The sequence below is a fragment of the Solea solea genome, chromosome 2, assembly GCF_958295425.1.
Source record: "Solea solea chromosome 2, fSolSol10.1, whole genome shotgun sequence".
Taxonomy (NCBI): Eukaryota; Metazoa; Chordata; class Actinopteri; order Pleuronectiformes; family Soleidae; genus Solea; species Solea solea.
Window position 1 is genome coordinate 3,535,128 of NC_081135.1, and position 27,336 is coordinate 3,562,463.

A 27,336-nucleotide genomic window follows, 5' to 3' on the forward strand; every position below is an offset into this window, starting at 1 on the left:
AAAACAAGTCACACAAAGATAATAACAGAAGACTATATATATATATATATATAAATATATATATAAAAGTATATACAATTATTATTATTTTTATGTTTTTGTTGTATTTTTAGGGCTGACTATTTTATTCAGTTATATATATGTATATATATATATATATTAAGTTTACAGTTTACAAGTTTAAGTTTATAAGTATTTATTTTATTTTATTTCTGTTCAAATATTACTATTTTTGGTCTCTGCTGTTTCCTCATCGGCTCTTCCTTAGTCGTTTCTTTTGCTTGAAAAAATGCTGTATCAATAAAGTCTAATTGATTGATTCATTGACTGATTGTCTTGATAGGAGGAGGATCAGCATTGAGCGGAACGTTTGAAATGCACTGTTGTTTGCCACCGGGCTTGTAGGCCAGCCGGACCTGTCAACAAGATCTTGCCGCCGGAGCTGCGTCTCTTGCTAATGTTGGTACATTTAAAGTGCTAATGTGCTTATTTTTATATTTGAACAAGTATCTGGGTGTGCTTGTAAGATGCCATGGCAGAATAATGACATTTATCAGACATTTTATCAGATACTAGTGTCCACAATGGCAAAAGGCAAACTGTTGCCAAGTTCCATCGTCTGCTGAAAATGGAAAAAAATCTGCAAAACCGTCCGTTTATAGTTGGCGAGATCGATGCCGATTTTCAATAATCATTCAGAGACATAGAGTCAGTATTAAAATCATAAACAGTGTCTGAAATATATTTGATTATAACCAAGCAAACTTAAAAGTCCCAGATTTTAAAATGGAGTTCAGTCTGTAAAATATAAACTAACGTGTACTCATGTCACAGCTGTTTCTATTTTCTCCCTCACTTTGGTAAAGTGTCATGTTGACCGAATGAAAGAATGTCTATTTTCAAAGTTTAAAGGCCAAAACGTATATGTCGTAGGAATGTGTCCTGGGGAGTTAGAGGTTTTCAAGTTCAGACTTCCAAGATTTATGAACGGAGTTTGGTTTGACGCGCTCCGCTTGCAGGCGAGAAGGGAGCGTGTCAGGACGTCAGCCTCTGACCGCGAGCTTTGTACGGCTGTACTTTGTTGTCATAAAGTCACTGTTTTGGTATTTTTTTGAGTCGACCTCTGAAACGTGCTGCGTGTTTCAAACGCCACTGACGAGAAAAACCTCTTTTCTTTCCAAGAAAACAGGCCCATTACAGATCAACGGAGAGGAGAAGGTAACCCGCAGGAGCTGCCACTGCGGTGTCCCCGGGCCAAAGGGGGTGATTATGCGGCCGGGACGGCGTCTGTAACGCGGCTTTAACACATCTCGGTCCAGGCTTTGGGAGCGCATTCCTTGGAGGTGAGTGATTTTAACACGTTTGATAAAAAAGAAAATTACACCGTGTTTTGGGTGTGGGCGTGGACAAACATCCATAATCCAGGGTCATTGTCAAAAACATACACTTTCTCACAAGTCTATACCAGCTCTGACTCAAAGTCTGTTCAGTATTATTCAGATTGGTATAAATGTCTTATTTTTTTACTCAATAAATAATAAATGATGTCTTTCTTGGTGTCCAAGTGACAGTTTCAGATGCCTTTAACTTGAAATCCACACTTATTTAGAGCAGTTTTTGAGCAGACATAAAGGAATTACCCATAATTAGATTGAAAGATCAGCAGTCTCACCATTAGATGTCCCTAATTTTTACCTTTCAGTAATATATGAATTAATTCCTAATTTATTAATTCATTTGTTCTTTGATTGCTTGAAGAATATTAAGTGTAGAGCTTCACGAATACTAGACTAATACAAGGGGATCAGGCGTGTGTCTCGCTGAGGTGCACCTTGGGAGTTGTAGTCAACAAGAGCTTCATGTCTTCCTGAATCTTAACAGTCTCCATCTGTCTGTCCTCCTAAGGGAGTCCATACTTTCTGCCACGATGGAGGTCAGCGGAGCCCCGGCCGACGTCCTCCTCCAGAGTCCCTGGCTTCCTGTGAACATCAGCGGCTGCCAGCTCCTGACCAAGACCTGGTTTGGGGACTCCTCATACCACATCCTGCTGACGGACATGGTCTGTGTGTGGGAGGAGTGGATGGACTCGGCCGCCATTCAGAGACGTTCGCAGGTACAAAGCAAATCTCGATTGTCTTTGATACATCTGTTCATGATGGTCATATTTCATTAAATGTTAAATGTAGGGAGGTTTGTATTTCATTATTTAATACAAAAAAAACCCCTCTAATATCTTCCTCCAGGAGCTGAACAAGCGTTTGCGAGCCCCAGTCAAGGCTTTCTTCTCCCACCTGTGCGAGGTGGTGCAGCCCTGTCTGTCAGGGAGCGGCACCGGCACCGACCAAGCCGACGACGAAGCTCAGATCTCCCTGACGACGAGACGCGAGGGCGGCAACATGGTTATGAGGCTGAAGAGCGAGCTGGCGGGGCTGCCCTTCTACTGGGAGTTTCACTGCACCCCCGCGCCTGTCACGATGGTACGCTCCACATTTTACGTTCGACAGAAAGCCCGTCACTGTATTTAATGGTCTGTTTATAGCAGACTTGATCAGTTTTTCCCAGATGTGAGTTGCTGATTGTTTGTTAGTGTGTTTCTCACAAGAAGGAGGCAGTAATGCAACATTTTGTTTGCCAATCCCCATAAAACAAAAAAGAAGAAGATGCTATACTATAATCAAATCACTTTACGTGTGGATTTAATCATCTTTTGAAGTACTTTTCATCATGCTTTTTGCATTTAATAAATGTTTTTGTGAGGCGAGTTGAAGAAAAAGAATTGGAACATTGTCTCAAAACAGTTTGCAGTGAAATATAAAGGACTCTCTGGAGTGATTAGGCCACATTTAAACAACGTTTGATAAGTTAATACTGATTTATCACAAGTTTTCTGTTAGCAGAACATAAAACGTGCATAGTTACAAAAAATAAAAATGCAAACTGAGTCACAAAGTGCATTTTAAGGGAGGAAGTGGAGGGAGATACAGTTAAAACCTACACTGGCTCCCTTGTTTCCAGGCGTGCGTTCAGCTAGTGCGCCCCCTGCTGACGATGAGCCGCCTGCTGCAGCGGCAGGTTGCGCAGCTGGGATGTCTGCTGATGAGGAAGGACGCAGAGATCCAGGACTACAGGGAGAACGGAGCCACGCTCACCAGAGGTATACACCACGTACAGTATTTATCACATTAGTACACATAGGTCACATGTGGACACATTTGGCAGCAACACATTATAGATGTAAGTTGCATAAACTCCTGTTTGAACCGTCCGTAACATCATTAAAACTTACTGCTGTCCCAGGAATGACCATAACATGTCTATTCCCTGTATGTGTTTGAACCCAGAGCGGCTGCAGACCGATGTTTTTGAAGAGCAAACATACAGAGAGGACTTCATGGCAAAGGTGAGAGGTCAGCAACACACACACACACGCACACACACACACCACAGCCCTTGCAACCTGTTGTTTGGGTCTGTTTTTGCCGTCTTCTCTTATGCCTGATCGCTAACCGGCTGTGGCGAGCGTGGCAGGAACCACATAATAAAACATTGCGACCGCTGGAACGAGCAGCACTCTCTCTCTCTCTCTCCCTCCCTCTCTCTTTCTCTTTCTCTCTCTGTCTGACTGAAACATGAGTCGCCATGACACACTTTAAAGTCGCTGCATGTTACCGCCCAGTCAAGCCCTGATGATTTTTCTCTATGAGTGTGTTTACTGTATTAAGGTGTGGAATTTCTCATCATCTCTGACTGTGTTGACCACTGACTCCTCGTGTGTGTGTGTGTGTGTGTGTGTGTGTGTGTGTGTGTGTGTGTGTGTGTGTGTGAGGCATGTGTCCAGGTATTTCTAATCTACCTGTGGAATTGTCAAGGTGTGCCTGTCTGCTCGCTCTGGGTTTATTTATAACTTTGTTGTTTCAGTTTTCACCTCATTGACTTCAGGGTTTTTCAGTTTTCATGTGATGGAGTGTTTCTTATTTTCAATAATACCTGTCCAACTTCTCAAGGCCCTTGAAAGTTTTTGAAAGTCGCCCCAAAATAGACATGAGTCGTTGAAAGTTCTTGAATTTTGTGCAAGAAAGGAGTTCATTTAATATTGAGCTGAATAAATGTCTCCCTTGTTTGTTATGACGCCACCTACTGTCTCATGCCCTACATTGCTTGATGCACATAGACTCATTACTAGCAGTGTTTTGGACACGGTCCACTGTCTCTCTCCACTGTTGACGTGAGATTCCAGGCAGAACAATGAGCGAGTAAAGTTAAGCAAGAGCGAGCTAATGATGTGAGGTCTAGGATCCAAGATCCCAAGGACAATCACTTGTCCAGATGTAGTGCGTGCTGTAAATCAATAAAAGTGGACGCCATCATGGACGAAGCGGCCATTAAAAGTTGCCCTCCCATCTTGAGCCATGTCGTCACATTAGGTCCTTGAATTTGAGGAAATTGGTCCTGGAAAGTCCGATTGTGATTGTCCACCGGGTTCTGAGAACAACTTAACATCATTGTCTTAATTTTTAGTGTTTTTCTTCAGGATTCAAAGTGGATTTAAAGCCAAGCTGTGCTCACTGCGCCCTCTGCTGGACTAGTGGTCATTACTTTAGACGGTGTGATGGGCTTCTAGGCTGTTCATGAACAAGATTTAAAGGTTCCACGTTTCAACTATCTGGATTTCATGTAAAAAGTGACCGCCCTGGTGAAGGGAGCAAGCATTTTAACGTAAACTTTGTCAACAAACACAGTTTTAACTGCAACTTAAAGTGGTTCTTAAGGTGTTCTTAAGTCGTGCTCTCTCTGGATCCTCTCATCGCCGATGGACCACGGTGTATTTTTGCTGTATCACTGTTGCCAGTTCTTTTAAAAGGGCGTGTTTGATTCTTGTGTCGGACGTCACGCTCATAACTCTCCCAGTGACGACACTCGGTGACTGGCAAAGTGACGTATGATTTGAATCAAAACTAAAATTAGCTGAACTTATGCTGCCCTTAATTCTTGTAGAATAACTATTGTTCCACACGGTAAGAAATCAGATTTCATGTAAAGGTCACAACTGCAGGTTGAGGATTTGTTTTTTTTTTTTTTTTTAAAGGTGAATGTTGAATGAAAACTTGAATGCAGGGAAATTTCCCTCCCCGGTTGACTCTGCAGCACCACACTGTAGTGTAATTCATCGTCCGTTTGACTCATCAGTTGCATCACGCTGGTGGTTTTCAGGAAGGAAGCCGGCGTGTTTGTTGACGCTGTTTGTCTAAAAGGACAAACCAGGAAAGAATCACACTTTTAGATGGTGGAAAGGCTCCAGCTCAGGTACAAGGAGTCATGGAAAGCTACATCGGTGTCACAGTGGCTGCTCTGTCTTTGTGACCGTATATGATGGTGGAGCAGGGGTGGGTGCACAGGTCGGACCTGACCACGGAAGACGAAGAAGACCGCTGCCGCAGATCAAAGTCTTCCTCTCTCCTGGCAAATTCCACCGGGCTGCGAAGAGACTGCGTTCAGACCAAAGACCAAACTGAAATTAAATGTGTTTGAGAAAAATGTCACCGGATGACTTCAAAGGAGAATCTCTCACACACACACACACTTACTGTCTCCGCCATTGTGTGTGAGTCAGTGAAAGAGTGAAGGCGTTTGGCGTGAGTGTGTAATATTTGTCTATCAAGGTAGGGACTTTGCATGCCTGTGTGTGTGTCTTGTGTCTGTCTCCATGGCGACATTGACACGATAGGCCGTCAAACCAATTCTTTGAACTCCTTCAATCAGGAGACCGTTTGTCAAGATCAGTTCAGGGAAGAGTTATTAAGGAAGATTTAGAAAAGAGTCAAAAAAGTCAACCTTAAACTAGCAATTGAGACCATTCATTCCTCAGGAAAACGTTATTAATCAAAGTGAGAATCAAAGTGCTGTTCACAGTAAAAGTAGCAGTGTTTGTGTGGCAGTGGCAGTCGTGGAAGTCCCATGTCGGGGTTGGAAATCTCAGAAATTCAGATTTTCGACTACAAATGGCTGAAATTCATAGGTTTCTTCTTCTCCTGGTTTCTTGACCATGTTGATCTCACTGTGTGTGAACAGTCAGTCTTTTTACACCGTGTTTCCATGATGGTTCAGCATAGCAAGGTAAAGCATTTTACTCTGGTACCCCAAGGGAAGGCTACCAAAACTGGAGCGGTTGGGGCCTTTTATTTTGGCGGTATCACAAAAAAATACGTATCATACCGAACTGAGCTATTCTTCTTGTTGGAGTAATAAAAAAAAGCCTCTTTATTGATTAATATGGAGTATATAATTGACTAACAGATGCTTCAGCTTTCGTTCCCTCCTTCCTTGAACTCGAGCTTCTTTGACATTTCCAGATATTTGCTCGGCGAGCGCCAAAAGACCAATATCCTCCTCATCACTCCCTCCTTCACCATTTCCACAAGAGTGCGTTTGTGCTTGCGCCATTTGTGGCCTTTGTTTCCCACACGGAGGGGAATGAAGGTCAGAGGGACAGTGGAGGAGAGACGGCGACGATGACAGGAGCGGGAGCTTTTATTTTCTACTGCAGCTTCGCCACACAAACACCCCACCCAGCGCAGGTCAACATTTGCGCGGGTGGAATTAGCCCATGCTTCCCACTGATACACACACACACACACACACTTTTTATATCTTAGTGAGGACACATCATTGACCTAATGCATTCCCTAACCCTGTATCTGAACTTTAACCATCACAACTAAGAGCCTAACCTGAAAAAGCCCTTTAGCGTTGTGGGGCCCAGACAAAATGTCCCCACAAAGATAGGATTGTACGTGTTTTTGGACCTCACAAAGATATAAATACAAGTACACACACACACACTTGCAAGCATTTTGATTTAACTGAAGATGAAAAGAGATGTCCTTCAGAGATTCATCAGCTTCACTTTCAATTTAAATTTGCTGTGTTTTGTGTGTGTGTGTGTGCGTGTGTGTGTGTGTGTGTGTTGTGTGCATGTGTGGTGGCAGCAGCTCATGACCGGGCAGAGGGGAGTGTCTGCTTGTCCACACAGAGCAGGCTGTGACGCATGGTTTTGGTTTTCCAGAGCTAAGTGTTGGTGCGTGTGTGTGTGTGTGTCACCAAGGTTGTGTTTTTATCCTCACCGTTCATGTGTGTGTGCTTGTGCTTGTGTGTGTGTGTGTGAGCCATGCTGACACACGCTTTGCACTTTCCAGTGCAGTGTCACAGTTGTCAGCCCTGAATTGAATTGTCACCGTTTGGGAATGTTGCCCACTTCCTGTTTCATGAGACGGTGGCTTCACAGCTCCGCGGCGACCGCGCTGCAATATAATGACATCCAACAATTAGTGGCCACTTGTGAATAAAACACCTCACTTGAGCGGCGCAGAGTTGTGTGATTGAGCCAGTGTTTGGCATTTGTAACTCCTTTTTTTGCCTGAGCATGAGTTGTTTTGTGCTTTTTGTGCTTGGATTTCCTTCTCTTTGTTTGTGTTGTAGAGAGATGTGCAGTTTTCTGTCTGCTGAAGACGTTACTCTTCAAGGCCACAGTAGCTCTCCACATGAAGCCGTTCACTCAAATCCTAATATCTGTTTGCTTCGACCAGAGACGCTAAGTTTAGTTAAGAGCAGAGCAGGAAACTTTTTTCTTTTTTTTTCATCCAATGACCACAGCAGCTGACAAAGTCCAAAATACATACTTTGACTCCGAGCAGCCAAACATGACATAAAGAATAAAGGAAAGCTGCAGATGTTGATGGATTAGAAATAAGGAAACTCCTTGTTTAATAGAAGTGATTTTTTTTTTTTAATGGACATTGTACAACATGTGCATGTTTGAAGAGTCTGCGCTCTTCTGTTTTTAGTCGTTTAAACCTGGTCGCAGATATTTTTACTTTTACTTACGCCTCCGTCATCAGGTTTGCGGTGGATGTGGCAACGCCACACGCTTATGGGCAACTGCGATAGGGTCATAAGTGCTGCAGCTAACGGTTTATTTTCATCATCGCTTCATCTTTGGATCATTTTCTCAATCGATCGAGTGTTTGTTTGGGCCGTAAAATATCAGAAAATGTTAAAAAGTGTTGATCGGTGTTTACCAAACCTGGAAATGATGATGTTCTCGAATGTCTTGTTTTTTAATGACTCCGTTTTGATGATTTCTTTGTTGTACGGAGCAAAGAAACCCGAATATATTCACATTTAAGAAGCTGAAAAATCAGAAAACGCTTGATTCATTGATTTAGTACTTTTACCATAATCATGCTTCAATAATGTTAATAAAGGTGGAGGTGAACAAGTCATTAGATACTTAAAGGTGACGTTTATTTTGTGGCCAAAAGCCAAATATTATTTAAAAATGAACTATAATTAAGGCTCTGTAATACCTCAATAATAATATATCATACCATAATTGTATCTAGTATATTTGATCACGCACTATTTAAACACACAGACAAAACCCATAATTGCAGCATGTATGAGGTAATTTATATAAAATAAAGTTTACACGAATAGAAGATATACAAGAAATTGGTAGTAAAAAAAGAAGTATAAAATACAAAATGACAAACATAGAATAAAGTAAACTGAACAATCAATAAATAAAACTCAAACCTTTAAGTAAAAAAAGTTATTTTTATGAAGAAGGAGCAAAACTCAATTAACTTTCTTTTTATCACGATAATTATCAGTCTTAACTGATTTTGAACATTTTTAATAAGGTTTTGTATGTGTATGTATGTATATATGTGGATATGTGTATGTGTGTGTGTATATGTATATATGTGTATGTATGTATATATGTATATGTGTATATATGTGTTTATATATACATATATACATATGTGTATATATGTATATATGTACATATATGTATATATGCTTATGTATATGTATATATGTACAGTATATGTATATATGTGTATATGTGTATATATATATATACATATATACACACATACACATATACACATAACCACATATATACATAACCACATATATATACATATATATGTACGTATATATGTACATATATATATATATAAAATAATGTAATGCGTGCGTGGTTGTGTATTGATGATATCGGCGGGTGAAACCATGCCTCATCTTCTCCTTTTGTCCTCCTCCATCAATCATTAACTCGCATAAACAGAGCGAGCAGCTTTTTATCTCACATACCTGAGGAATTCAGGACCTGGGTGGTAAGTAGGCGAGGCTGATACCAGCGAGGGACACGCACACGTCCACGTGAAAGTGAGGGCGAACTTCCTGGTAGTCGCTCCTTCCTTTTTGTAGTCACAAAGAATTTGCATTTGATTTTATTTCCAGAAAGTCTTTTTTTGAAACATTTGATATTTCCGACAGACATTATTAAACAAAACGTCAAAAACCAGCTGTTAAAATGTGAGGATTTGCTTATTTATGTAAATGTAAACTGAACAGCTTTGGTTTGTGGACTGTTGCTCTTACACATAGTTGCAGTTGTAGTAAAACGAGTATAAAAATGAGTGAAAGTCGGCAAAACAAAAACATCTCCTTACAGTAGATCTTCCCCCGCCTCCTCCTGTGCCTTCTGTCAGTTGCGCACAGTTTCCACAGGGTTGTCCCCTGCTCCGGGTCTGTAATTAGGCCTTCTGTGGCCTGGCTGCTCCCCCTCTACAGCTGCTGCTCGCTGGGTCGAGCCCCGGCCTGGACCGGCTGAGTGTGGCGTCCCGCAAAAGACATCATGAGACTGTGAGCAACATGAAAGCGTGCAGGGACACAAAACACTGCAGTCGTCCGTCCGTCGGTCCGTATACGTGAAACGCGCCGCGCGTGTAGGGACCTCCTCCTGGAGTAAATGTTTTGTTTTGTTTGTGTCACTCGTGTCACCGAGTGTCACGGCAACGTCGTGTGTCAGCGTGCGGCGAGAAAGCTGAAACGACTTGAAGATGAATGTGAGCCACAAACAAATATTAGGCTTTCTTCAGCCGACACAAGATGGATGTCCAGCATCTGGAGTTCGCTCCTCTGAGCAGTTGCCTGGTTTTGGCAACGTCTCAACATACACATATGCACGGATGGTTTTTCTTTCTAACACCCAATTTATTTTCCGCGTGTTTGCCCGAGTTTAATCCTTAAAGCTGTAGCGTGTGACTTTTTTTAATGCTGTGATTCTGCCTTTGTTTGGTGATGCGTCCCTCCGTCGAGCAAGACTATCAGCACTGACTGAGTGTGTATACACCAGGGGTCAAGAGGTGTTCATCCCATCAAACTGCAGGTTTTCTTTTATCCGTCTTTAACCGACCTCTGTTCGGTCGTCTCACTTTACTCGTGCAACGTTTCTCTTGCTTTTGTCTGTCTTGACATAAAACAAATCACTTCCTGTGTGCATCTCAACACAGAAACGGGGAAGAGAGTCGTGTGGAGGTGATTTTGATTGATTTGACAGCGCGTTTCCAACGATTGGAACAGATCGGTACGGTGCATGTTTCTTGTACCAAAATAACCGGTGATGGTATGGCAAGGTCCAGGTGGAGCTAGCCCTGCTTTAACCCATGACAGTCAGCTGACTCTGATTGTGTCATTCTACTTTTTTGAGAAGCGTAAACGTCCAGTCCCTTTTTCCCCGAGGACCTCACATCCCTCACAGACTCGGGAACAGGAAGCTGAGAGAAACGAGGTCAAGGCGAGTGAGGGACATGAGGTCAGCGACGGCGGGCGAGGATGAGGGGGGAAAGAGAGCGGGAGACTCTCTGGCACCAGATCCTCAAACAACATCAACAAAAACAACAGCAGCAGCAGCAGCAGGAGCGAGAGCGTGTCCAAAAGCAGAGCTGTTTACCTGCTAATAATAGAGACACACCAGCTTTCTGCCAACTCTCCCCCCTTCCTCTCATCACCTTCACCGCACATGATGCTTTACTTTGGTCAGGAGGGCAGGGTTTGGGGGTTTGGCCACCAGGTGAGCTCTCCTCCTCCTCCTCCTCCCCTTTCTCCGCCCTCCCTGCTCATTTCCTCTGCGGTTGGAGGACTTTGTTCTGCTACTAGAGCCGAGAGGAAATTTCCAGAACATTACACGGCTCGACAAAACGGGAGCGAGAGGCCATTGACCTGCCGTAATCACCTTTTTATTTTCTCGTCTGGCATTTCGTTTGTGGTCAGCAGCAGCAGCAGCAGCAGTGGGTAACAATCCTGTCGCTGCTGCTGCTGCTGCTGCTGCTGCTGCGGTCGTGCCCTGAGGCCACTTTCATACCTGTCCTAAAATACAGAGAGGTGTGGAAGGCAAGATGTGCACAGAACAAAGGCTTAGACGTGACGAAAAGGACAAAGAAGATCCTAATGCAGACTTCCTGCAATGGCTATCTTTCTTATCCCCGTATTTCTCAGACACACAGTTCCCAAATTTATCAAATAACTTAAGTAGTAATATTTAGAAAGGTCTAATGACAGAAATTAAACATAATAGCCATCATTAAGTGTATATTGTATATGTAGTTGAAGCAAGGGCCTTGTTTTATATGAAGAAGAACATCTTTTTCTCTGTAGTTCCCTGACAATCTGCAGTCTCACCATTGGGTGTCACTAATGCTAACATACTGGATCTTTTAAGTTAAACTAATGAAGGTATACGGTCGTTTTCATGATCTCGATGTTGTAAATCAATGTTTTTTCTGTGGTTTCTTGACCGTCTGACACCTTCTGATCTGCTGTCCAAAGAAAAGAAAACAATCTCGGTAAATGAAATCGCATTTCCTGTGTTTTGACACTTGTGACCAAGATTAGAGTTTTCAACAAACTTGACTTTTTATTGTTATTTTACAGCAGTTTGGAGCCATAACGTTGCATTACTGCCTCCCTCCTCACACTCTTTGAACACCATATTTCTGATTAAATCAGTTAAAGTGAAGGCCAGGCTGCTGACAGTGGGAATAATGAGAGAATAAGGATCGGCTTTCTGCTGCTTCCTCTCCCCCCCTCGGCACATTGGTGTCTCTGTGCCCAAAGCAGAACTAAGCCTCACTGGAGCATACATTTATTTTTACGATATTTAAACAAACAAATAACAAAAATAAATCAATGCGAAACCTCGGAACCTGACCAAAGTGTGTTTAGGAGCCCCTCAGCACTGACAGCGAGCGGGAGACCACCAATTTCTCCTGGTCAATATTTGAGGAGCTAATTTGGAGAGTTTGTCCTCTCCATTGGTGGAAAAAAAAAAAGAAGAAGAAGAAGGATTTAGTGAAAAGGGTGTGTTTTTCTACACGTCGGCCGTGTGTTCGCATAATGTCGCATGAGTTTACACGCACCCTTATCTGTCAGGCCTGCGGTCCAAGGGACTGCCGGGTGTTTGTGTGTTTGTGTGTGTGTGTGTGTGTTGCAGTTGTTCCGGCTCACAAGTCTACCTGTGGTCAGCTGTGCCAATAACGCGGCTTTGATTAGAGGCTTATCGCGATCCCAGCACACCCTGCATCACACCTCAGACATGTGACTCCAAAAGTGGGGGGTGGGGGTGGGGGGGGGGCATAAAACAAACAAGCTGCACCAAGCTGCTAAAAAGGAAACTTCCAATTAAATTTCTTAGTTAATCCACTGGCTCTAAAGCTCCAGAATAAGGGATTATACCGAATAACCTTGATGTTTTAATTAGAAGATGTGTGGTTTCATGTGATTTAAGGCAAACAAACACTAAATGAAGGGGTATATACCTGATTATAGTGCAGGAATTAACCACATCAACAGTTTATTTTGCTCTACTGTAACTTGAGTTGTGCTTTTGTTGCTGTTTTTTTATTATAAAAACTTACATAATCTCTCTGGGGGGGAAAGTATTGATTCTTCCCAGATTGCTATATTTAAACTATAATCAATCTTCCCTCTGTAACCTTTTTATTTGGGTGTAAAGCCTTGAGGTGAACACACCTGAAGTGTCGCTAATAAAAGTAGAGCAGGTTAAAGTTGAGGCAGTAAAAAAATGTCTGTAAAGTCTGTAGAGTCTGTAAACTGTGATGAAAGTTCACAACAGACCATGTGACTCCCTGTGGATTTTTGAAAACACATTTTTTAAGTTTAGTTTTGGGAAACATGTCACTTACCTTCAAGTCCGTCTTCCTCTTGTGTCTCCTCAGGCTCTTCCTCCGCTGCTCTCCGAGCAGAAGGACGCGCTCGGCTTCGACGCGGACCTGCAGGGCCTGTACGCGTCGGTCGTCGCTCACGGAACCGAGCGCGCGCAAAAACGCAAACTCTCAGAGGAGCGCCGCGTCGACGACAACGACGAGGAACCTGACCTCACTCCATCTTTAGGTTTGTCTGGTTTAAAGTGGACGGAACTCTAGGATAATGGAACACAAAATGGGAACTTAAATACGGTTTAACTTAAAAACTTTTCTGTGTTGTATTGTGATTTCGCGATAAATTGACATAACTTGTGTGTATTTGACCGTCTTTTGTCCTCGGCCTTCAGGCGTTGGATCTGTCAGCGGTGAAACGGTCGAGTGCGACCAGGAGCGTGACCGCAACGGTCAGACGGAGGAGGCTGGAGCCAAAATGGCCGAAAGAGCCACAGTCCAGCAGGTACATCATCAGCTCCACTGTTAACTGCATTATTTTAAAGGAATCACTACATAAGCAGCGTCTTTTTGCGGGTTTTTATGAAGAACGGACTCACGTGTTTGCATTTTACGATTATGTTTGTAAATTTACTGCACATTTTTGGCTGTTATTTTGTAATGTGGGGACAGACATGTGTCCAAACTTCATCTTCTCCTTTTTGTCCCCAGTCACGTCCTGCAAGGACTGTCCCTGCAGAGCGACCGCCCTCTAAACCAAAGAAGAAGAAAGTGGGACTTTTCAGATGAGCCCGAGCAGTAGGAGACGCACTCACACACAAACACAAGCAACTTCACAGTGAACTCCATGGAAACTTTTTTTCTTCCGTTTTATAACTTTTATTCTGAAAAGCACTTTTGCAAGTGCAAATAATTTAGCTGCTTTTAACTTTGATTGGATTTTATCACATTGATGGCTTTTACATAAAAATCTAGTGAAATAAATGTCTATTTTTTAATGATTTTTTTTTGTTTAGTTAGAATATTCTGTACTTAAGCCAATGTCAGTTTCTGTGACCTTTGAACTGATTGTTGTGTTTCGGGAGCATATAAAGATGTTGATTAAAGTTGTTTTGTTTTTAATTTTAAAGGCTGTTGTTCTTTATTCACAGCTGTAATGTAAATAGGAAATAGGTTTAAATATAGCGAGACGTGTTTGTGTCTCAGACCCGGGTCAAGAGTGGTCGACGGCGCGGCGGCCTCGCCCCCCTTTTTCTTTTTCTTTTTTTTCAGAGAATAGTGAGATGTTGACTCAAGGTGTTGCAGCATCTCGGGAATGCTATTGAAGCCTTAGTTGAAAAAAGTCACTGTTTGTCTGCACGACTGTGAGGGATTTCAAGTGTTTCTGTGTCACAAACACGAGATTTTAGTAACTTTTTTACTAGATATTAGGAGTAATTGGGCCATTTCCTTGAGTTATTGCAAAAACAAGTAATAATGTCATTAATATTCATTGCAATACATATAATTCTTGTATTACCTCCTTTGTTGTTAATTGCTGCGTTTAAACTCTTCTGTTTTCCATCCCATTCCCTAGTTAGTAGCTGCACAACAGTTTAATTAGTAAGTTGAACTGTTTTTCAACTCCTATTTTTGTCATGGATTATTCATTTATTATCTTTCAAGCGTCTTAAGACTGCAGGTTTTAAAAATAAGATCATTTTCTTCGCTTTTAAAAGTCTCATAAAAAACAAAACGAGACATTTTCATGACAAGCGCGGTGAATCGATTAATAGTAAAACATTACAAATGATTGTTATTGTCTTATTGTTATGATCAGCACCATCTCTGGGAAACGTCCTTACAGCAAAACATGTGAAAGTGCCATAAAGTATAGTATTATTTAATATTTCCAGTTTAAATCCGTTCAAGCTTTTGTGCCAGAAGTGTATATATGTTAACTTTATGTGAGTAAATCCAGTTAAAGACCATTTGGGTCCATAAACAAATCTTTCTAAAGACCTGCTGCAGCACCGCGGACCTCACTTTGGCATCAGTGACTGTGTCCATGTCAACGCATGATTTTAAACACCTACAACAAATCGGCGTCTCTTTTGTCTGGTCAAAGATGAACCAAATTCTCTGAATTTAAAGATGACTTGCTTTATCTGCTCTTGTTCCACTGTGGGAAGCTGTGATGTCACGTCACCATGGTGATACAACTGATTTTTTTTTCCCTCTTGAGGTTGTGGTTTAACGTCATTGTGAGGTTTCTTAAAAACAAGAGAGGAGATGAATGTGCTGATGGTTCGTGGTCACAGGTCTGTTTATGTCACCAGGACCAAGTCTGCTCTCTTACAGATGAAGGTGCTGAAGTGCGCACCTGCAGTCTTGACTTCAAGACGAGGGTTCAAAATTGTTCCGAGTGAGCACGCGCCGGCCACAGCGAGGACAGTCTCGTGGCTCGGTGTTTGTCTGTCCTCTTGGCTGAAGCACCGGCTGACAATAAACAGATGAAGGCGGCTGCGGGGCCTGTGCCACCCCCGATGGGAGGAGAGGACGGAGCAGAGGGCAGGTCCAGCAGGGCGCGGTCTCCTTCTTCTCCCGCGGCACCTCATCTGCACTGTAGTAGGATCTCTTCCATTTCCATTTCTGCCAACAGCCCTGCGCCACAGGGACGCATTGAGAACAAACCCGAGAGGCAGAAACCGCTGCGGGGACACCCTTTGACCGCTGTGCCCAACAGGCGCAGCCTGCCTACGCACCGCGCGCCTCCCTGTCTGTCTGTAGCCCTTTTTCTCACAGCTCCGACACAGAGAGACCGCTTTGAACCTGCCTGCCAAGATAAACTCACCTCGCCTATTTATGCCCCTGCCTCTGCGTGCACTCGGGACAGGGGAGTGTCAGCACAGCAGCGCACAGGTTCAGCCCCGCGGCGCACTGGCCACTTTTACGCGCCGGGAATGGCGACTTTTAGGGACTCGGGGATGAGTCCTGCTCTGTTACCTCCGCTTTAAAATAACCAAGGGGGACCCACGCGAGGGGACACAGCAGACCAAATACAGCGGTGACATTTTGGCACCCGCCTGGGGGGTGACACACCGGCCCCGGGGCGGAATGCTACTCCCGACGCTGGTGACGTGCCTCGCCGGGTGCGCCTTTCTCCTCTCACCGCTCAGCGAAGGCTGTGGACCGGGTCGAGGTTATGGCAAGAGGCGGCCACAGAGGAAGCTCGTCCCGCTCGCTTACAAACAATTTAGCCCCAACGTAGCCGAGAAGACGCTGGGGGCCAGTGGAAGATACGAAGGGAAAATAACCCGGAACTCTGAGCGCTTCAAGGAGCTCACCCCCAACTACAACCCCGACATCATCTTCAAGGATGAGGAGAACACAGGTGCAGACCGCATGATGACACAGGTAACCCTGCATGCCGGCTACCGTCGAGCCTTTGAGCCTGGCTCTTCCAGCCTTAGAGCAGGAGCTGTGCTGCACTTTGGTCGGTCTTTAAACGCGTGGACGCCGTTATCTCTCTTTTTTTCCGCGTTTGTTGTTGACTCAAGGCTCGTCACTGCAAAACAATCATTACGGCAAAAACACAATCGAGTTTATTGTGTTTCACTGAAGTTTGGTGTAATCCGATTATCACAGCCAGATATCACGCTACTATTATAACATCGTTTCTCTGTGCGCGTGACTTTATTCACTGCATTTGTTGAATGAAGAAAGTAAGTGGAATAACTTTAACTCAAGATTCTGCCCTTTTGAAACACTGATAACAAAACCTCTGTTTGCTCAAATTCTTCTCTAGTCAATTCTCAAAAAGAAAAAAAACCCACATCTGATTGACACAGTTTGTGAATTGTGGGGTTTTTGGATCAGAACTCTCCTCCTCTTCCTCCTCCTGCGCCACAACCACTTTCAGAGATTCAACTGTGGGTAGCCCGTGCGTAAAGAGGGCAACCTCGCGTCTTAAATGTATAGAGGAGCGGTGGTTCTTAATTAAAACACTGTGTCCTCTGTTTTACAACATGCTTTTGGTGGAAAAAAAAAAACAGCCAAAAGTAGTATTTGGTTAGAGCTCATGCAGGTCAAGCGTGTACTGATGTTTACCGTGTACGTTAAAGCCCGATTGGCCCGGGTTAACAGTCGCCTTTTGGACTGTCAGGATTTTTTACGACACCACCATTGATGTGGCCCCGCGTGGAATTTATTCGACTCCCAATTTCCCCAGGAATAAAGTATTTATATCTGGTTCTCGTGACCGCGGGCTTCCTCCCCGAGCAGCGGCGTTTATGTCCACAGACCCACGTGGGGGGAATGAAAGCGCGCACCCCAGCCTGAAGCTGTCACCTCTGCAGCGCGCACTGCGAGAAACATCCGCATACATTTTATATTTTACATGTTTGCAGGGAAAATTAATCCAAATGATCGTGTTTTTTTCTTCTCTAAATGTTGCCAGAAACAGGAAATCTAAGAAACATAAACACAAATTCACAAAAATCTTAACAGCTCTTCCTCCAGACGGGATTTTTCTTCTCTTTTTTTTTTTTTTACAGCGCGCGCCCCGAAGCCGCTGCGCGTCAACGGCGCAGACCTGCACACAATTTATGGGCTCCAAGCCGCAGGAGACAGCCTCCTGTTTGTCTTTTAGTATTCAGTGTTACTTTTTTGTTTGTTTTCTCAGGGCACGTGTGCAAAAATAGCCCGCTTTACTTGTGTTGAAACCTTAATTATACGGATTTATTTTTTCTTCACCTTTAGGTTTTTTTAATCGCCTCTTTTTTCTTTTTTTTTTTGCCTGGGATGACTGACGCGACTGTTCAGGAGTGCAGAAAGTCACATTTAAGTAGGTCATACAGTCTCTGTTGTAATTCAGATGTCCCATAATATAAAGTGGTGCGTAAAAGGCGAACTGTGGCTTTAAAAATCAATAAAATGGTCACAATACTCACATTGGAAGAGAGTGAAAACACCACCACTTTCACCGATTTTTGGAAAACGAGCCCTTTTTTTGACGCCACATGAAACCAAACCATCCGTTCAGCGCAAACAAAAGTCTGCATATAGGCGCATGTTGTCGGCGTGTGCGTCCAATGTTTGTGCAGCCAGTGGTTTAGCGCCGAAACCGCTCCTACAGAAACCCCCGTCGGTCTATATACCTTGAAAGCAAAACCAACTAAATCTACGCGTCTGATTTATGAAGTCCAGCTCGGTGCCGCGTGACCGCAGAGAGAAAACATCACGGACGTTAAAATCCACACTGAACACTGTGAAAATTCATCCGTGGCCACTGAGCCATGAGCTATTCTTATCACAGCCAACATGGAAAAAGGACATTTATAGGGTTTAATCCCAGTTTTCAGCTCTAATGGGGGCAGATTCAGGAAACGTTGCATCACTGAGACCAGCATTCATGCAGAGTGACCTGCAGTTACACTTTAACAGGATAAGCAGCAGTTTCAGGTCGCTTTCATTCTAATTTGTGAATCTGTTCAAGAGCGAATGAAACACACAAACCTTCCATTATTCCAGCAGTAAAAAAAAAAAAAAACCAGCATCACTTCAGACTTGCAACTTTGACCTTTCTTGTCTACAGACAAGTTAGAATTGAACGCCCCTAAATAAATGAAATAACACTCGTTTAAAGGTGCAGTGTGTGAGAATGCGGATTGTAGCAAAGCAGGACGCCCTCTGCTCTCTTTCCCAAGCATGTCAGCGATAATACGGTGGCCTTTACAGACCAGAAAGAATGTCATTCTTCTTTTTTTTTCGTTTTTGCGTCACCAGCTCCCACTTCAAAATGCTCTGGCATGTTCATCATCAAGTTTCCACAGAAACATAAACATTTGCTGCTCATTCTAAGGCCACGAAAGCAGAAACAGTTTTTATTTTAAAGTCATTATACACACATATGTTAATTTTCTTCTTATAAACACAGTTAAATGTTGCATACTGGACCTTTAAACTGGTGAAAATCAATAAATTTTCATTCACGCAGCTCCCTATTGTGGTTCCCTACTCATTATCTTTATTACATTTGTGCTAAAACAGTTTTTTTCAATAAATTCCTCCTTGGACGTCCCTGACAATGCAGCCTGGGTGTGGATGCGATAAACGTGGCGCACTGGACGATTTATTTGTGTCAGCGTGAGCAGGAGGGAGTTGAACGGGTCCCTCAATGGACCCTCTCACCTTCTGTTTGCTCAACCCTGACCAGACTCCAGGTTTAGAGGGACGCTGAGGACCTCTTGTTAATGTAGCTGTCACCCCCAACCACCACCCAATAACCTCACAGTCCCCCTTCAAACCCCCCCCCACAGCCCTAACATAGCCTCTCAGCTCCCTTCGCTTGCCACAGTGAGCAAACATCAGCCCAAGGTGGGACAGCAGGGGTGCATTGTGGGAAAACTGTAGCCACAGACAAGGGGGGCGAGAGAGGACTGGGGGTGATGGGGGTTCAAGGAGTGGATAGATGGAGCCAGAATGACTCTTTTTAAAGAGACAGAGTCCACTTTTTTTAAGGTTTTAATTGGATTTAAATCAGTAAACTGTTAATATAACGTCTCGTGTCGCCCGGTGACAACACCAGGAAGTGATCAGTTGTATATCAAGACAAACACAAGCAACAGCAACATTGCGGGACAGCTGAAAACTGGCCTGTGTTTGACTGAAAACAGAAAAAAAACTTTCAGAGGTGAGTTCCACCATGTAAAGATATACATTTCTTGCCCCCGCCCACCCCTGCTCTACTGCTGTATACACACAAACGCACCCACAGTCAGGTCTGATAGTTTTGCCTGTTTTCAAATGAATTCCACAGCATACAAGTTCAGTTCGGTACGTCACACGGTATGTCCCAGGTCTAGAGGGAAAAGCGCCGGCGTTTTTTATTTTTATTTGCGTTCCCTTTGTACACTGTCTTTATTTATGAAATTCACCACGTCATGCTGGTCTGACGTTACGCTATTTATGTAGCTGACGCACATTACATGAATAGCTACGTAACTTGCGTATCTGGCCCACAGAATAATCCCCAAATGTTCTGCTTTAAAGCTTTAAAGTTCAGATTGTGAGTGAAGCAGCGGCTTTGACTTGTGGTCAGGGTCTTGATCGTAGATGCAGACGCGTTAATAGTCCGCTGTATGTGTGTGTGTGTGTGTCCACCGGTTGCAGCGCTGCAAAGACAAGCTGAACTCGCTCGCCATCTCGGTAATGAACCTCTGGCCCGGGGTGCGGCTGCGGGTCACGGAGGGCTGGGACGAGGACGGCCACCACTCGGAGGAGTCGCTGCACTACGAGGGACGGTCGGTGGACATCACCACCTCGGACCGCGACAGGAATAAATACGCCATGCTGGCGCGACTGGCGGTGGAGGCCGGATTCGACTGGGTCTACTACGAGTCCAAAGCTCACATACACTGCAGCGTCAAGTCAGGTGAGTCATGCAACTCATCGTGTGGCTTGGTTTTGACGGTTAGACTCTCAGTTTGCTTCAAACTAACCACGTCTAACATGTCCTGTGAGTCCGTCTGAAGGTCAAATGTCTGCCACTATAGCCTCATTCAGACTGGATTGGTTTTACATGGAGAGGTGGGGTAAAGTCATTATTCTCAGAGCTTCTCAGTGAATTTAGTCCCATCTGAATGTCCACTTTTAGGCGTTTTAATATTATCTGCACTTGTGATATTACAAAGGGACAAAGTGATGGCGTCCTCTAGTAAAATGACATGACTCCACCCACTTATGCCGTCCGAATCTGGCTTATATTGAAGAGCGACGTGCATTTCATTACCTCACACTTTCACATTAGTCATTTACAGTAGTTGTGTGAAGAATGGAAAAAAGAGTGGAGAAGAAAAACCCATATTTCTCTAAATTCTCTTGTCAAAAAGTCCCCAAAAAGTTCAAGTTATAAAGTTCCAGTGAGTCTGAAGTGGTGACATCTAATGGTGGGACTGCAGATTGCAACAAACAATGAGCACCTCCCTTTTCTGACCAGAAAAGATGCCAAAATCCGTACTGTGGCTACATTTGTCCATTCAGGCTGTTGTAGGTTCTGTAGGTACATGGAGGCACATGATGGTGGCCTCCCTTTAGTAAGGCCCTTACCTTAAGTACATTCTAAAGATATAAATAAAGCCCAAAATGATTGTATATTTATACAAATTTATTTGGCCAATTAATCATCGTAAATGTTGAAAACGGCGTCATAAAACCTGGAAAATGGAAATGTCGACGCTAATGAAAGACATTTCTCTTCATACTTTCAGTGTGAATGAAAGCTACGTTTGTTACCCTTCAAAACAGTTTAGAGTTAAGCTAAAATAGAGCCTGTTTTTTTGTGTTGAATTCATCCTTTTCTCTCAAATCAGGGCAACTTGGACGTGATTTAAACAAAGGACACTGGTGGTATTGGGTCAAACATTGTGACCTCAGACAGTTTTTTTTTTTATTTGGTTTCTAATTGAACCAAACTCTCCATCTTTCTCTAAAAGTGCACTGAGGAAGGTTTTTTGTCGTCTAAACCTCAACCACACGCGGACACACAGGGTTCACGGTGGTGCCGCCGCCGCGTCAACGTGAACAAGCGCACCTTTGCTTTACTGATACATTCGTGAGTTTGTTGGGGGGGGCAGGTCGGCACCGGCTTCCAGGAGAAAACCACAGCCTCGTAATCTGAGTTGGACACTGACAACGGCTCTCACTTTCTCCCTCCTACTCAGCTTTGATATATTACTAATCCCATTACGCGTGTTTTCTCAGCGCTAAATTTAGTCACGTTTTATGGCACGCCGGGTCCTAAACTTTAAATGTCCAACGGCGGGGGGGGGAAACACTGCATTTATTTTCTGCAAATAACCAAAGATGTCTTGTTAAAATGCCTCTTTTTTTTCACCCCCCCTCCTCTATGTCAAGTTCAGTAAGTGATAGAAATGCGGGCGAAGTTTTTAAAGGAGAAACTGCTTTTGCTGACTTCTTTCTTGCATATTTTTTTGCTTCTGTCCATTAACTCTCGCCTTCGCTTTTTAAAGACAGCTGTCGCCTGCTCGCTTTCATGTCTCCCCTCCTCCTCCTCTTCCATTTTCTCTCTCATTGGACATCTTAGATGTGGACTACATCTTCTGAGCTGTACGTGGCTTCCTTGCTTCACTCACAAAAGCAGGCTCACGTGTCTTACAATCTTGAATTAGTCTGTAACTGATCATATTCATACATTTTGAGCTATTTGTGGTACAAATCTTGGATGTGTGACGTTTAGCAGGATGTTTCTGGAAGTCTGAACATAAGTTGCTTAGATTAACCATTTATATCGCATCATATATATAAAGAAATTGAGACTGAAGGAACCTTTTGTGTAAAATATACGCCTGCTTAAGTCTATGATATGTGAAAAAAACATGTTTTTTTGCCATTTAAACAGCTATTTCGGTCTGGAAAGTGAATCTCACTCCTCTCCAGACTCCAGACCAAAGCCCATAGAGAAAATAAGCGATTTTTACATCACTGCATACAGAGGTTGTTACTCTTCTTCTGCCTCCATTAATATGTTCAAATGTGTTCTCTTGTGATTCTGGTGTTTGAAATACTTTGTCAAAACTGACGTCAGTGACACAAACGTACAGAACAAGGCAGCAGCCGCTGTGTCGCTGTGTTCTTGTCGGCTAAAATCGCTGCTTTTCTCTATGGACTTTGGTGCAGGGGAGTCAGCACTTTACGAACTTCAGTTTCCAGCAGCTGTTTTATGTTGAAACAAAGCGGCAAAAGGCCGAACTGTCTCTTTAATGCATTTTGTGCTACTGTTTGTGGTGGAAAAAGTGCAGTTAGCATGAGAAGTTGCACACGTGTGTCATGTAAGGAGACACACGGACGTGCTGAAAGTCACACAATGCGTCAGAATTTAAACACCCACTTAAAACCCCGCTGACAAATTTGACACTGAGTGATTTTCTTCTTTCTTCTTTTCTTTCTTTCTTTCTTTCTCACTTTTTTCCCCTCTGCTCTTCCCGTTTCCTTCTCTTCCTCTTTCCTTCCCTACCAGATCGGGTTGCGAGGGCCCAGTCCTTGACTTGATCAGAAGGGCAACCAATCAAGTTGGTATCTTTTTTGTTTCTTCTGCAGTTTTTGTTGATTCTCTATTCTTTTCACCTTGTTTTTCCCCTTCGATATTCCTCAAGAACAGGGCAAAAGAAAAGAAACTTGTGCTTGTGCTTGTAGCTGAGGAATTAGCTGGGATTTAGTCAACCACTAGAGGGCAGCAGAGATGAAGGATTGCAGTGAGAAAAGAGGGGAAGGTAGAACAGGTTTGAACATTTATTATGAAATATGTAGATCACACTTTAAATTAAATGGGGTTTTAGGTGTTGCATGTTCTTAAAATCTAAGATCTAAGACATTTTTTAGGCCTTCTAATAATACATTAACACATGTTGTCAAATGTATACTTTTTTTTATATATATATAATGTCAACTTATAATAGTAAAGAAGTCAAAGACAGTAAATCAATCAATCATTCATAAATATTAGGTTACGTTTGTGCCTATTTTTATGCTGACTCATGCTGAAAGAGGAGAAATAATGTTTAAAAATACAACAACAAACAATCTAATAGAAATCATATAATGGCTAATAATGTGAATATAGTGTGTTATAATATGGAAAAACAAGGGTATTTATTCTAAATACATGTTGTAATATATGCAAATGGACAGAGAGAGATGAATAAAAGGAGGAGGAGACATGTTTTTAAACATGTGACCTGGCTTTTGACCCCAGTGTCTGTCAGATGATTAACCCGCTGGCTCAGTTTTCTCCGCTTTGCTCCTTCCTCCTTCACCTGACTTTATCTTATCGCCCTGGCCTTGACTCTTCCTGCCTTCCCCAAATATTTATCCCCAGATAGACTTGAGACTTGAGTCTTCAAGGGTTTCTCCAGAGTGCAAGGACACATTGTCACCTACATAAAAAAAAAACCTTTGCTGGCCAAACACACACACACACACACACACACACACACACACACACACACACACACGCGAGGTTATTATTCAGAGCTGCAAACAGGAGCTCAGTTATTGTTCTTTTATGTGTAGGAAAAGAAAAAAGTCAATATTTGGTTAAGGAAGTTGAAAAGATTTACTATTTACTTTTTTGACAAAAAAAAGGATTTTATTTTCATTAAACATTTAAAATGATGCTCTTTTGTTGTCAAAATATACAGATACTGTAATATTCTTATGTCATTTTTATATAAATGTGAGGAATAATGTGCAATAAAATACAAATATGATTAAATAGGTCAAAATTACTAAATGAAAGACAGATAAATGGACAGACAGACATTGGAGAGACGATATATTGTGTATAAAATTGGACAAATTTGAAAAACTGGAAGTTTTCAGAACCAACCAGGCTCCTATTGGACGACATCAGCTGTCAATCACACTGGTGTCCACTCACATGTGCCGTGCTTTATTATCCATTCTCCCTCTAAATGGTAACATAATTCACAAAATTGACAACAAAGAAGACCTGAAAGTATTGATCGTTTATTGACGTAACATTAGATATCAAACAGCAGAGTCGCCCCCTGGTGGCTAACTGCAACTTGTGCGTTTTGCTCCACTTTCCTACATCCATGTTGTATTTAGTCTATGGGATAGATGTTAGATGTTAGATGTTTCTTGTATGTTAGAAATAGAAGTTTGTAAAGCACTTACTCTCCCACACCAAACCCCATAGAGAAAATCAGCGTTTTTAGCTCACGGGGTACACAGGAGCTGCTGGTCCACTGCTGCCTCGTGTGGTCACTTTGTGTCACTTTCACAAGTCCAAGGGACAATTTCAAACCCCCAAAGTGACAAAATTCCACATTAAGACTTCCTGATGGAGGCAGCAGTGGATCAACAACTCCTGTGTGCTGTGATGTTAAAATCACTGGTTTTCTCTATGGGCTTTGGTGTGGGAGAGCGAGCGCTTTACAAACTTCAGTTTTCAACATCGTAGACTTAAAATGATGTAGATTTTAATCAGCTGAGTCTTTTGTTGTGTCTAAAATCAGTTTTTTCTGTCTTTCAGATCATTCTGTGGCGGCCAAGTCTGGAGGTTGTTTCCCCGGAGAGGCTTTGGTCACGTTGGAGAGCGGCGTTCAGAAGTCTATGGGTGACCTGCGGCCCGGCGAGCGCGTCCTGGCCTCCTCGGGCAGTGACGGCAGCGGTGAGCTGCTCTACAGTGAAGTCCTCGCCTTCCTGGACCGCGACCCCAAAACCCGGAAACTCTTTCATACTCTGCAGACAGAATCCGGGGCGCTGCTCTCCCTCACTGCTGCTCACCTGATATTTGTGTCAGAGGGGAACTGCTCGGAGGGGGCGGAGCCTGCCCTCGGCGCCCTCAGGACTGTGTACGCCAGCGATGTCGCGCCGGGACAGTGTGTGCTGGTGTCTGGGGGCGAAAGACACAGAGACGGGCGCCTGTCTCGGGTCACGCGCGTCAGCCTGAGGGAGGGGAGGGGGGCGTTTGCACCGCTCACCCGGCGGGGAACGGTGGTGGTGGACGGGGTGTTGGCGTCCTGCTACGCTGTCGTGGATGGACACGGCCTGGCTCACTGGGCCTTCTCGCCGCTGCGGCTGCTGCACAGCTGGACCGGCACGGCCGGACCCCACGGCGACGGGATCCACTGGTACTCTCAGGTTTTACACTGGCTGGGGAAGCTGCTGATGGACACGGGACGTCTCCACCCACTGGGCGTGGCTCAGGACGACAGGTGAGGGAGGGTGGGGGTTCGGAAAAACAAAAAAAAGGAACATAAAGGAAACGGGAACCCTTCACTTTGTGACAAATACAAACCTGCAGAGCTGAACAGGAAACATGATGAACTTCCTTCAAGGATTGGAGATGTTTGGGTTCCTTGCTGAGGCCTGATGGGAGTTTTTTTTAACTGGAAGGAAAAATCTGTGAACTGACACAGAAGAAAGAATTCTCTTTAAAAAAAAAACAACACATGGTGATTTCAAGAGCTCTCAGAGTTTCCATGTATTTGTCTCCTCAAAAACAACAATGATTTACTCTTAATTTATCCCAGAAAACACAACAAGCACCTTAATAGTTTGGGACAGGAGTCGAGATGCTGTTCTACACGGAGGAAATGAGCGTAGTGTAGCTTTAAATAAAGGACATTTTGAGGGATTCAGGTTAAGAAGTTTGGGCTTAATGACTGTAAAATAAATGAATATCACTCTGTAAGTGTAGGATTGTTTAAATGATGATATAATTTATCCAACCAGTACATTGAAATATCGTTCAATTATGAAAGCACTTTTATTTTGAAGGACAGCTTCTCCTTTAATTGAGGGATTTCTACCCTTAACTGTGCAAATAATCGATTCAGAAGACCATGACCAAATCACGATTGTTTATGTCTGTAAATTCAATGATTCAGTGCAAATGGCTCATTTATTTAAAGGTAAAATAGAGATTTTTCAAGTTCAAGAGTTTTCTCCTTTTAAAAATGACAACATTAAGGTATTCTGTAAATTAAAGGGTGGCTTTAAATGGCTTTTGCCAATAAATAAAAAGTCATTTAATCCCAGCAAAAATAAATATCTGTTGTTTTTTTACAGTATAATGCAATCCATCAATTCATCAGTTCATTTACTCTGTGGGTTAAATCTATCCCTAAATACTAAGTGGAATTTCTTTAAAAACTCAAAGGGGATAAGTTATTGGCTAATTTAAAGGGTTTTTATTGAGTTGTTTTTGTTGTTTATTTGTTTGATTTGTGTTTTTACCTCAAATAAGGACGTCTTATTTTCACGTGAATGATCGAAATGAAGGGATGTAGTTTTCTAGTCTCCACACGGCTGCTGATGTGCTCTTTGTAAAACAAGCTGTATGTAACTTAACTGCTTTAATACAGAGATCCTAGTATCAATGATGTGTATTTAAGTGTTATTTGTTTACCAGGAATCCAGTGTATGTTCATTATTATTATTATTATTATTATTATTATTATTATTATTATTATGGAGTTATTATGGGTGAAGAGATATTATTAAAAAAAGATTTATTTTTGAAATTAAATTATATGGAAATGAAACGTGCTGTTGTATTTCTTCTTCTGGTGACGCTGTGACCTGTTGACACGTGAACGCACCTTGACTGACATCTACCGGTTTGTTGTAATAGATACGCAGGCGTGTTTTTTTCTTTTTTTTTTTCTTTTCTTTTCTTTCCCCACACCGCACGTGCAGCCGACGAACGTTTCGCCATGTGGAGGAGACGAGGACTCGTTTTAGTCTCATTTGGAAGCGGCGCACAATATAAAGCCGTGCGCAA

The 27,336-nt window shown here is 43.0% G+C and overlaps 2 protein-coding genes across 5 annotated transcripts; both read left to right on the plus strand.

Moving 5' to 3' along the window:
- The first annotated feature begins 385 nt into the window (after positions 1-385).
- Positions 386-14,147, plus strand: nhej1 (nonhomologous end-joining factor 1). 3 transcript variants are annotated; one of them, XM_058622056.1, is made up of 9 exons: positions 386-459; positions 1,183-1,343; positions 1,906-2,113; positions 2,244-2,477; positions 3,016-3,154; positions 3,342-3,400; positions 13,086-13,260; positions 13,421-13,530; positions 13,737-14,147. In XM_058622056.1, the coding sequence occupies exons 3-9, from the start codon at positions 1,928-1,930 to the stop codon at positions 13,812-13,814; spliced, it is 981 nt and encodes a 326-aa protein (XP_058478039.1). In that variant the 5' UTR covers positions 386-459; positions 1,183-1,343; positions 1,906-1,927; the 3' UTR covers positions 13,815-14,147. The 3 variants fall into 3 exon arrangements, with proteins under 3 accessions (XP_058478039.1, XP_058478045.1, XP_058478046.1); XM_058622062.1 differs by having other exon boundaries at positions 388-459; positions 1,190-1,343; XM_058622063.1 differs by lacking the exons at positions 386-459; positions 13,086-13,260; positions 13,421-13,530; positions 13,737-14,147 and adding an exon at positions 6,351-8,277.
- A 352-nt stretch (positions 14,148-14,499) lies between these two features.
- On the plus strand, positions 14,500-27,097 carry LOC131449064 (indian hedgehog B protein-like). Of its 2 annotated transcripts, none has more exons than XM_058622023.1 (3): positions 14,500-16,421; positions 20,178-20,439; positions 25,081-27,097. In XM_058622023.1, the coding sequence occupies exons 1-3, from the start codon at positions 16,122-16,124 to the stop codon at positions 25,767-25,769; spliced, it is 1,251 nt and encodes a 416-aa protein (XP_058478006.1). In that variant the 5' UTR covers positions 14,500-16,121; the 3' UTR covers positions 25,770-27,097. The 2 variants fall into 2 exon arrangements, with proteins under 2 accessions (XP_058478006.1, XP_058478014.1); XM_058622031.1 differs by having other exon boundaries at positions 16,292-16,398.
- The last annotated feature ends 239 nt before the right edge of the window (positions 27,098-27,336 follow it).